This window comes from Salmo trutta, chromosome 24 (genome assembly GCF_901001165.1).
Source record: "Salmo trutta chromosome 24, fSalTru1.1, whole genome shotgun sequence".
NCBI classification, from domain to species: Eukaryota; Metazoa; Chordata; class Actinopteri; order Salmoniformes; family Salmonidae; genus Salmo; species Salmo trutta.
Window position 1 is genome coordinate 1,340,907 of NC_042980.1, and position 12,720 is coordinate 1,353,626.

Genomic DNA, 12,720 nt, shown 5'->3' on the forward strand with positions numbered 1-12,720 from the left:
TTCAATCGGGTGACGTGACTCCCTCTGAGACCTGAAGTAGTTGTTCCACTTGCTCTGCAAGGGCCGTGGCTTTTGTGGCGCGATGGGTAACGATGCTTCAAGGGTGACTGTTGTCTGTGTGCAGAGGGTCCCTGGTTTAAGGCGAGGAGAGGGACGGAAGCGATACTGTTACACTCGTAAAAAAAAAGGTGCAATGAGCACATTCAACAAATATTCATTTATATATTTATTCCCCCTTTATTTAACTATGCAAGTCAGTTACGAACAAATTCTTATTTACAATGACGGCCTACCAAAAGACCGTCATTGATATTAAATAATATTAAATAAAATACTACATAAAGAGAGACTTAAGACAACAACATAACATGTCAGCAACACATGACAACACAGTATGGCAGCATGACACAACATGACAACAACATGGTAGCAACACTAAACAGGGTATTAACATTATTGGGCACAGACAACAGCACAAAGGGCAAGAAGGTAGAGACAACAATACATCACGCAAAACAGCCACAACTGTCAGTAAGAGTGTCCATGATTGAGTCTTTGAATGAAGAGATTGAGATAGAACTGTCCAGTTTGAGTGTTTGTTGCAGCTTGTTCCAGTCGCTAGCTGCAGCGAACTGAAAAGAGGAGTGACCCAAGAATGTGTGTGCTTTGGGGACCTTTAACAGAATGTGACTGGCAGAATGGGTGTTGTATGTGAAGAATGATGGCTGCAGTAGGTATATCAGATAGGGTGGAGTAAGGCCTAAGAGGGTTTTATAAATAAGCATCAACCAGTGGGTCTTGCGATGGGTACCCAAACCTGTAAATGACTAACTAGAATTCATTATAATAATTATATTGCTGACAATCAGTGTCCAGTAAGATACAGATCTATAATACATGATAATATTTTACATTTAACTCGCACACAAAGAAAATACAACCTTCCCAACATGCACGAGCTGAGGTTACTATTACCACAATAACACAGACATACATTTTCCTAATCAAATGGCATTAGTCAACAGAATTCCAACGAGTGCAAAAGGTATTTTCCTCCAATGATATTCTCTTGCCTTATTACACTCCCCATTAATAAGGAGGAGGAGACCCTTAGGTTGCATCCCAAATGGCACCCAATCCCTTTATAGTGAACTACTTTAGTCAAAAGTAGTGCACTAGTCTATACAGGGAGCCTTTTGAGACCCAAAGGGCTCTGGTCAAAAGTAGTACAGAGTATAGGGAATAGGGTGCCCTTTGGGATGCATCCTTACTATCCAGCGCTGGGCTAAAAGAGAAACATTGATACTGCAGGAATAACATTGGAGTGTTTATTCAGAAGAAGATTCATCCCTGATAGCCCCTCCACGAAAATGAAAAGAGTGGGAGGGGGAGAAGAGAGAGGGGGGAAGAGAAATAAAAAACAAGAGGAAATTTGCGGGAATCCCATCTGAGATTCCATCCCTGATGGCTTCCTCTTCCTGTCAAGTCAGACGAGAAATTAAGCCAGAGAAAATTAACTCCTGATACGGCCATGGCGAATTATACAGAGTGAGAGAGGGTGAATTGAATTGGAGAGAGAGAGAGTTGGAAGGAGGGGAAGAAAAAAAAGAAAGACAACCAACGATACACCCTTTTTAAGGATTCCAGCCTTGTCATTTTCAATTTTCTGCTCTTTGGACATGCTTGTACTCAGATTCCACTACATCTATTGCTCATATCAATCCTAATTAGACAATCTGGACTTATTTGCATAATTTAATCATAAATACTCAGTGATACATAGTTCCAAATGCATTTGTAAAATTATCTTTTCATCCTTGGGGCAAAAGTATTAATATGATTAGGCAATACATTATTTTTTTTAAAGAGGGAGGAAATACGGGAAAACCAGCAAGTATGCACTCTTTTTAAACTCCCAGCTTTGGGCTATATGAAAAATTAATTAATTTAGCAGGAATATCAATTTCTCTACATGACCATATTAGACGGAGCATGGGTTAGGGCCCCGGCATTCGTTCTCCAATCAGGAAATCTCATCTGCTCTCCTCTAACTTCTGTCACTAGCGTTTAGCATCTGGATCAAGCGCCAGTGACTTCTGCCATGGTTCCCTAAATGTACCAGTAATGTGATGGAGACTGGTGTCTAAAGACAAGCCAGAGATAACTGAGCTTGGGGCAGAGCTCATGAAAAAAAGAGTTCAGCCAAAATGTGTCGGACCGGTGGACAGTCAGTCTTAGGTCTGGATCGGACAGGGCAATATCACTGTTAATGAAACTAGTTGAATCCAGTTTGATAATTATATTTGATTGATGGAATTAATAAAAAGATCTTTGAAGTGATTTCAACTTAAAATAGAAAAACTTGCATTACTTCAATGTATTTAAGAAAAATTCACAATGGAAAATCCTTATCTTAAAACAGGTATGTTGCAGTATGTTGTATAATTTTTTTTGTAGTACTTAATAATTTGTTAAAAGGATCTGGAATCCTGGACACAACGATACTTGTGCTACTATCCAGTGAAAGCATGCAAATAGGCTGAGAGTCTGGACAGCTTCTTCATCCAACAGGAAAACGAACAATGCCAGCCTCTTTGCCATGAAAATAAGCCTAAATCCAGCAATGATATTAGCCAAATATCAAACAATGCCTTCCCTTTAAAAAGATAGCATGTCAAATTTGTATGAATAAGCGTTCCAAATGTTCACATATGAATTTGTATTTTTTAAGAGATGAAGAGCAAACGGATATAACTTTTCTGTATTTGTGAACAATTGATCAGGATAATTATTTAAATATCACGAAGGATATAAATATCAGTGCTAGATATCTACACTTGTGAAAGACAAGTTCATAAAACAACTGTGGTTTTCAAGCAGACTCCAATTTGTTTGCATAAATAAACACCAAGCCGCCATCTGCCAGATGCGCCGTTGATTTGAGCATGCAGCTAATTAAATTCAACAGTACTGACAATAAATATAAAGGGAAATTATAACTATTTATTTTCTATCCTTAAGAACAACACAGTGCGAGAGTGGAATTTCAATGGGACTTTCACTTTCAAGAAAGTGCTTGAGTGAATTTGTGTTTTTAACAAACCTTTTAACATCTTTCACTCTCTATCTCTCTCTTCCTCTTTCTCTAGTCAGGCATCTGTCACTCTGCTGTTTTGAAAGTTATTATCGCCTCGACTCCCTCGTGGATGTGGTTGCCGGGTGACGGGTTTCTTAGCACCCACTCAGACTGGGGAGTGATTTTAATCGGATCCAGAAATCTCCACTGAGTACCTGTAAACACAACTGTGCCTCGTCGAAAACAAATATATTATAAGAGAGAGCTCAGCCAAGAGAGGGAGAAAGGAGAATGAGTGAGTGAGAGAGAGCGAGAGAAGGAAGAGGTTAGAGGCATTAGACAAGCTGGCACCCTTAGTGCCAAGCTCATACTGAGCACTAAACAAAACAATTACCTTAATTTGCAAATATGTTCGTTTAGGTGTAAACACGCCAAAATAAGAGGGAGCGAGGAATAGCAAGAAATAGAGAGAGAGAGGTGACATCTGGGGAGAAAATAAAATAAACTATCCTGTCAATACCACGCTACCATATCATTGAACCTTAACCTCACAACCATTCATCTAACATCACAGACATAACAGAACAGGAAACATTTGACTCTAAAGGGGAGGGGGAAATCTATTTAAAAAAAAGCCTTTTCTCGTGGGCCTGATGTCATTATACTGTACAGTAAGGGGAAGGAGATCTGGCATATTAGCTGACCTAGGATCTGTGTCTGTGTGAAGGCTCGGGAGTGGTAGTGTTAGACGGGGGTGATAGAAGGTATATTACTACTGACCTAGGATCTGTGTCTGTGTGAAGGCTCGGGAGTGGTAGTGTTAGACGGGGGTGATAGAAGGCATATTACTACTGACCTAGGATCTGTGTCTGTGTAAAGGCTCGGGAGTGGTAGTGTTAGACGGGGGTGATAGAAGACATATTACTACTGACCTAGGATCTGTGTCTGTGTAAAGGCTCGGGAGTGGTAGTGTTAGACGGGGGTGATAGAAGACATATTACTACTGACCTAGGATCTGTGTCTGTGTGAAGGCTCGGGAGTGGTAGTGTTAGACGGGCGTGATAGAAGGCATATTACTACTGACCTAGGATCTGTGTCTGTGTGAAGGCTCGGGAGTGGTAGTGTTAGACGGGGGTGATAGAAGGCATATTACTACTGACCTAGGATCTGTGTCTGTGTGAAGGCTCGGGAGTGGTAGTGTTAGACGGGGGTGATAGAAGGCATATTACTACTGACCTAAGATCTGTGTCTGTGTGAAGGCTCGGGAGTGGTAGTGTTAGACGGGGGTGATAGAAGGCATATTACTACTGACCTAAGATCTGTGTCTGTGTGAAGGCTCGGGAGTGGTAGTGTTAGACGGGGGTGATAGAAGGCATATTACTACTGACCTAAGATCTGTGTCTGTGTGAAGGCTCGGGAGTGGTAGTGTTAGACGGGGATGATAGAAGGCATATTACTACTGACCTAGGATCTGTGTTTGTGTGAATGAGCGGAAGGGGCAGTGGTAATCTGGGGTCACAGTGGGCAGTGGTTTCCGTAAAAATATGGAGTAGCCAGCTAAGTAGTAAAAGTAGCCAGTCAGGCAGTTCTGGGCTGGGGTGAAAAAAATAATGCCACCTGAAAAAAATCATGCAGAACGAGCTCTATTTTAGAGGCCTCAGTTACATTCCAATGCCTTGATTCCATCCAGAATACACCACTAAATAATTGAATACTTTAATGACTTTACCTTCCAGATTGATAAAATTAGTAGTGGTATTGAGTAGAAAGACATAACTTTACAATAAAAATGACTGAAAATGTATGAATTCAGTACGTTGTTAGTTGTTTTGGATATTGTGTAGGCCTAGGCCTATATTATCAGGACTATTTTCTAAGTAAGATGACCTTTTTTAACATTAAACCTGCCTTCTCTTGATATTAAAGTCATATTTACACTTTTACTGCAATATATGAATTGCCACAATGATTTTGTTCTTCAAATAATGTATTTTATTGGCTCTGCTGCTGTGGACACTTAAAGGAAAACAATGTGTCATTTTGTAATTTGGGTGAACTACCCTTTAACAGTTTGGCCTCTGAGTGGGATTGTTGTCACAGAGCTGGTATGGTTTCAGACCTGTCAATCAATCACTGTGGGTGGGACTTTGAGGGAAGGCGGTAGATTAGTAATCTAGTCCGAAAAACAAATCTAGTCTACTCTTTCCATATAGTTTATTGTGGCAAAAACAAAATCTAGTCTTTCAATTTAGATTATTGTGGCAAAAACCTAAGGAAAAAAGTTTGTGTTCTATCAAGTGTTTAGAAACTGTTTAGAAACAATACAGAATTGAATGGAAAATGGATTTATTAAGGATGCACATATTTTCTCCCTCCACCATGATTTTTTTTTTGACTGTTGCCAACCGGAGCGCACAAAAATTACACATGTACAGAGAGGCGGGACAGACAACAGACTAAAATGAGCTTAGTTAATTAATGAAGTGTGAAAATTAGTCTGTTATCGGCTATTTAGCCGATGGCTGGCGCTTATGGAAAACACTAAGTCAGAATATTATAACTGACCTATGATCTGTGTCTGTGTGAAGGAGAAAAAAGTGCAGTGGTAATCTGGGATGACAGTAGGAGTATAACTGACCTAGGATCTGTTTATGTGTGAAGGAACAGGGGTGACAGTAGGAATGTATCATTACTGATCCAGGATCTGTGAAAGAGAAGGGGCAGTGGTAATCTGGGGTGAGAGTAGGGATAGAACTGACTCAGGATTTGTCTGTGACCCAGGTAATCTGGCAAGAGTCCCTTGGAAGTACATGAAGGAAAGGCAAATAAATCATTGCACTCTGCACAGAAATAGATACAGTAGCCTATATGCAGCTCGTCGAAGTTGGCATTGGGGACGGAAGGCATCCAACCTATAGGATATCACACAGCATTGAAAGCAAGCACACCAATAATGTATCAACATGACCATATTACTTGAGTAAACATATAAAAAGTGAACTGTCAAATAAAGTGCCACCAACAACACACCAAGTTACATACCCAAAGTTACATGGTCTATAACCTGACTCATTATGTCTAGGGGTCCTAGTCCTAGCTACATGGTCTATAACCTGTCTCATTATGTCAGGTTACATATTGAGTCAGGTTACATATTCTAACGTACTCAAAAAGTTGTAATCTAAAGTGAGCATAATACATATAGTGGCAACATTTACACCCAAGGCCTCATCTTGGTCAGACATCAGAAGTAACATTGCATGGGCCCAGCAGGGATGCCGTGTCGCTATTTACACAGTGGCTGAACTGAGTCTGTTGTTTTAACCCCTTACACTCGTGGAAATTGGCTTATATTGATAGGGACAAATGTAAATGATTCTAACAGAAGAACTATAAAAAGCATATGCATGACAATGGTTGTAACTGAAAGAGAACATTTTGTAAATTATGGGGAAATTATCAGACTAAAAATGAGGACACAACAGTTCACCTGACACGACTGAATCCAAACATTACGCTGTTGATTTTATGTGCATTTTACATTTGCTGTACTTTTCACAGCATTTGTCAATAACTAAACCTGAAAATATTCTAGATACATTCAGCAAACATAATAAGTAGGTGTAGGTGCAAGATAAGAAAAAAAAACGATTACAGTGAGTGAGAGGTCTAACTTGTGTCGCCGATTGGCCACACACCTCTCCAAAGTAATTTGCTCTCCTAGCTTTGCCATTAAGGAACTGAGGCAAGCACACTTGTAGTTTTTTGTTTTGAACACAGCCCTGCGTGCCCACATAATTACGGTTGTTGTTTACACAATCCAAAAACTTTCCATTACAAATCACAATCTGGGTCAGGTGGGCATCATTTGAAAACGTATTCTATTGCCAACATGGCTAGCTAAGTTATAAAACATGATTTTACAGTGTTTGGCTTTCAAAAGGCACTTCAGACAAACAGACTGTCATTTTGGTGGGCATAGAATGGAGTCATGGGTGAATTCAAATGCATGTTCCGCGGCTCATTTTCTTCATAATATTACAAACATAGGCTCATTCTGTTCAGGACAACCCAGGGTATAACGCATCCTTGTAAATGTGGATCGAACAGAAATGTTGATACTGTTAATGGCATAAGTTTTAATATATGGAAATGTGAAGTGCACATTTGGACAGGTGTGTGGTTTGCAGTATTTACAACCTTTGCAATGAAGGTCGACAGTAGCCTCAGCAGCAGTCTGTAGGGTGACATGTTGTGCACCCAATCAAAGGATCAGAGAATGAATCTAGTACTGAAAGCATAATTTTTTATTCTACATTTGTTTAACTAGGCAAGTCAGTTAAGAACAAAATCTTATTTACAACGATGGCGTAGGAACAGTGGGTTAATTGCCTTGTTCTGCCCTTGAACAACAGATTTTTAACTTGTCCGCTCAGGGATTCGATCTAGCAACCTTTTGGTTACAGGCCCAACGCTCTAACCACTAGGCTACCTGCCACACCCATAAGCTATAGCTAGCTAGCACTGCAGTGCATCAAATGTGGTGAGTAGTTGACACAGAGAAAGAAAGACAATAGTTGAACAATTCTGAACAAATGAATTTCTTCCAAAATTAAGGAGAGGCAAAAGAGAGAGGGAGAGAGAGGTAGCTACAGTATATTTCGCAGTATATATTTTTTCACGTTCACTTACTTAGCTAGTGTCAAATGCAAATAGCTCGTCTAGCCTACTCAAACACCCAGCTCAAACATAGAGAGATGCTATGTTAGCTAGCTGGCTACGGCTATCCAACACTTGAACTCTTCCAAGTCAAGGTAATCTTTTGGTTTTATGATTTTATTGCCACCGGGGCCTGCCGGTGTAACTGCTAAACTGATTGCTGCTGACTACACAGTACTGCATGTTTGCAGCAGGTTTACTAACGCGTTAGTTCTAGTAGCTATGCTGACTATGACGTGACAACGATGTAGGCTGTGTGTAGAGGTTAGCAGTCATGATATGAAGGTTTGGCTTGGAAAGTTTTTTCGCCTGGTAACTGACAGCTGATGTGTTGTGCACTGAAGTCCACAAGCAAAGGGATAAGGTGAGAGGAGGAGAGCTCGTAGATAGTTGCGAGAAGGAATTATAAATACAACGAGCTGTTTGTATGTATCTGGTATGAAAGGGAACTGTGTTTGCGTGTGATCAGGTGTGTATTCCTTTAGCCGATTCTGTTGAAAAACGTTTCTTAAACAGAAGCAAACGGAACGAAACAGGAATAAACATTTGCAACTGTTGGACTAATGATTACACGCTAGACCAGCTAAATGCAGACAAGAGTGTGCAAGGACATATTAAATGTGTCAATGTCTGTCACCTTGATTACTGAAAATTCTCTCGACCTGTGCACCTACATTGTAAACTTTCATTCATAGGCTAGGTTGTAGCAACCTCATGATGGGTACAGGGAAAATTGGAATATCATGTAGTAGCCTAAACCTATCGATGTTACATTGAGCTAGGTGAATGGAATATGAATGACAGTCATCCAATATGCTGTAATAGAAATAAGGCCATGCTCATAAAGAAAGAATCCCCCTCATCTTAAACGTCACAGAGCGCCACTGGTACAGGACTATTATGAACACCATTGTCACCGAAAATCACCACTGCATGAAAGAGTATAACGTCATTGTGAAAAGGACTTGGGATAAAAAAACAAAACTATGTCAGGCCACTGCACTAATGTTGAATAAACTGTATCATTGTCCTACATGGGCCTACTTTTTTGGTGGACTAAAAAGCTACAATGGACTACATTGCTCTAAATTACAACTTCCCTGACTGAGCTCCAAACAACAGAAATAGGTCAACCAAGTAATGTAAATACAAGTTACTCTTCTTCTTTAGAAGTTAGCACCTGACTAGGCCTATATCCAGTGGACAGAGAGGGTAAGGTGAATTGAGTGTGTGAATGTGAATAGGGTGTAGGATAAAACTAGTGTTAAGGCCAGATGTAGAGATAAAATGTGGAAATACAGTAGTTTATGAATCCATTGGTATCAACATGTAGACACAGCATATCTGAATAGAGCATTGAAAAGAAGTTCAAAACACTGATGAAAGCTGATAACATCATTTGATAAAAGCCATGCATTTTCAATCCTAATAAATAACTAACGATCTTCAGTATACAGGGCCCATACACATGGTCAAATGTCAAAATTCTATGTTTGCATATTCTGCTATATACATTGCAAACATTGCTGTGTCTTCCTCAGAATTCATTGTGAGCAAATGCATATGTACTTTCAAAAAGTAAATAACCCTTCAGTACATTATTTTCAGAATATTGATTCAATAGCAGCAAACAAGAAAATACTTCTTCTTGATTATCCTGCAAATAACTGAATATTTAAATTCAGAAATGTAAACCGTATGTGAACCCACCCATAAATTCCTATTTGTTTGTGACAATAAAATGTGTGTGAGTCCATCCACATATTTGTGTTTATGCAAGCCAAGCGTGTCTTACAGCAAAGTGTAATAAAACAATTATCTTGCACACTCAACATCATCCTCAAATACACCAGTAACATTGTGCCTAACAATGGCGCCTAACGTAACATTGCGCCCAGATAGTGATGTTTTTACATTTACATTTTACATTTTAGTCATCTAGCAGATACTCTTATCCAGAGTGACCTACAGCTTAGAGCATTCATGTTAAGGCCTCAAAGACTCTCTCATAACCGCCATAAAATATCTATGTCTGCTTTCCATCATATTTGCATTTCCAGCTCATTTCGCAATGGGAGATCAATATTAAATCAATCAACAGATTAGATGGCATATTTGGCCTGATTCAACCCATCCTATCAGATTGAGCAATACATCACAGCATATGAGCAACAGCACACTAAAAATGGCTTTAAATCAAATATTGATCTCTACCTAAATCTGTCACCCATAAAATCCTCCTACACATTAGCATGGCTGGCAAAAGAAAGTGTATTTTGTAATGATCCAGGTGAAATTTTAACTAGGGACAAAATTAACTACTGACTTCCCTATGAAAAGTATTTATTAATCTGAAGACAAACAGTATATTAAGCAATTTAAATCCAATTATTTTAATTCTCTATGGTCTAATGTTTTAAAATGTTGTTTACTTAATTTAAAGTTAAAAGAATTTAAATGATTGCCCCTATGGCTAGGACAGCTGATATAGGGTAACCTACTTTTATTTCAATGTCATTTAAAAATAAAGTAGGGTTAATGGTGAGCTTAATTTAGAGTGGAAATGTGGTAATGCTCACACACAGAGTTGCGGACCTGACTGTAGTATACTTGACTATATACTATAGTAATTACTGTTTTTGTGGACTGTAGTGTTTACTGTAGTATTTTTGCAGACTGTAGTATTTAATATAATGTTTTTGAAGACATTACTGTAGTAATGTAGCATTTTGGTTTTATTATATTTTACAAAACAGTGGGGGCTTTGTCCTTAAAAAGAAAACTACTGGACAAAATACTCAAAGAGCAAATTTTCCATAACCTGTAGGTTGGGTAGATAAGTAGAGTTGAGGTCTGAATGGATACTTCAGAACATCTGCTCTTTTCTATAACCTGTAGGGAACATAATATAGTCTATATTTGGCATGTAGGTTTCTCAGTTATGGGTGGCACAAATTTGGATACGGGGAGGGTAATGGGCAGGGTCTATGCAAATTAAAATACTGTAGTATACTATGTAATTACTGTAGTGTTTTTGCAGACTGTAGTATTTTTGAAGACATTACTGTAGTATTGACTGTAGTGTTTTTGCAGTCTGATGTATACTTGAGCAGAGTGCCTGAGTGCCTGGACAGAGTGCCTGGACACAGCCCTTAGCCCTGATATATTGGCAATATACCACAAACCCCAGAGGTGCCTTATTGCTATTATAAGCTGGTTACCAACGTAATTAGAGCAGTAAAAATAAATGCTTTGTCATACCCGTGGTATATGGTTTATAATGTAGTATTTACTATAGTATACTACACAATTCTATAGTAAGTCGTGTAGTATTCTATAGTAAACTAGTATTTTTTAATGTGTGAGCTTTCCCTCCAGGCAATGGTTTTCAACTTGCTGTGGGTTTTGGACACTTGAATTTCAGGCCATGAAAAAGTCCTCAAGTAGCCTAATTTAGTAACACTTTCAAATGACTACAATGTGACTGTTGCGTTTTAACATTCGTTTGGATTGAGCAAGTCACTGACACAACTCTTTGCAATAAGAATAAATGCAATTGCCAATCAACCTGCCACAACTTTTCGAGCGGTGCGCCCTCGCCATGTCCATCTGTGTTTCCCTGTTTAGCCTACTAAAAACTCGATAACAGCATAGGCCTATAGTCAGATTTGGCACAATAGAGTATTACAAAAATGACCTAAAGTTCGGTCATTACAGCTAAATGACATCTCAAACATATGACTTCCACAAAATGGAAAATGTCTCCCCCTTCCTGTGTTAGAGTTTTTCTACCTTGACGCCTAAGCTTCTGCCTGCGTAAAACCTATAAATCAAATTAGCATCTCTCATGTCTCCACTCACCTGGCATTGGTGCAGTCATTGTACAAAGTCTCGAAGTCTTTTCTGGAGATGAGTTTGCAGCGATTGACTCCTGGCTGGATGGCCCCTAGACCTCGCAGGATGCGGACCTGCTCCACATTGCACACCACCGGCGTGATCTCCAGTCTCTTCAGCTTGGTGTACACGGTGTGCAGTCCTCCGACCAGGTGCTTCAGAAACAGATCGAACGCCTGGGGCAGGCAGATGAGTTCGCAGCCGTCCACGGTGAAAGATGCCACCTTCGCCCCCCGCAGATCTACCATTTTACACTCGTTGTTCTGCGGGGTGTTTTCAACAGGCGACGGGGTCGAGTAGACTGGCTTGCTGGGCAGAGTCCCGGTCGGGGTCGAGATGCCGGGGCTACTGTTGGCGAGGAGCTCCGAGCGGAACAGGTTCTGGCCGGATGGGCCCACGGAGGGAGACGGGGAAGAAGTTGTTGACGGCGGGGACGTGGTCGCGGAAGGAGTGGAGATCGAAGGCGTCTGGACCAGAGGGATTGGCTGGATCAAAGCAGCCGGTACGGCCATGGTCACCTAGGGGAAGAAGAGTAAGTTCAAAGTATAAAAACCACTCCTGCGGAAAAAAGTGCGGCAGTCGAGAAACTCCAAATGAAAGATTCCACGGGAGTTTAGCTCCTCTGATGAGTTGGGGAGTAGAAAGAGATGCTGAAAATACGTGGTGAGCGAGGGTTTGGGCTGAGCGCGGTGGGACAATGATCAAAGATAGAAGGCGGAATGACAGGAGGAGAATGAGCAGATAAGTGCGGCTCCGCATATGCTCTGTTGATGAGTTGTGGTTGTCACAAGGTACAGAGAGGGAGGAGCTAGGGGACAGTGGAAACCTTTGAAGAAAAGACAGACAGGATTTAAATATGATTATAATTTTATTTAACCTTTATTTAGTTAGGCAATTATTACACGCCATTATATCATATTATATAACACTTCATTATTTTATATGGCTTTCTTTAATCTAAAACATGTTTTTGAGATGTTGCATGTCATACGTAATCTCATGCGTCAAGGGACATTGAGTGCAAATACAGT

General features: G+C 40.0%; 1 protein-coding gene across 4 annotated transcripts in view; it reads right to left on the bottom strand.

Moving 5' to 3' along the window:
- The window catches only part of LOC115160586 (dachshund homolog 1), a 262,703-nt gene extending 250,240 nt beyond the window's left edge, over positions 1 to 12,463 (bottom strand). For all 4 annotated transcript variants that reach the window (XM_029710747.1, XM_029710746.1, XM_029710745.1 and 1 more), the window contains exon 1: positions 11,657 to 12,463. In XM_029710747.1, coding sequence (XP_029566607.1) covers positions 11,657 to 12,201 — 545 coding nt within the window. In that variant the 5' untranslated portion in view covers positions 12,202 to 12,463. The remainder of the gene's footprint in view (positions 1 to 11,656) is intronic.
- Between the last annotated feature and the right edge of the window lie 257 nt (positions 12,464 to 12,720).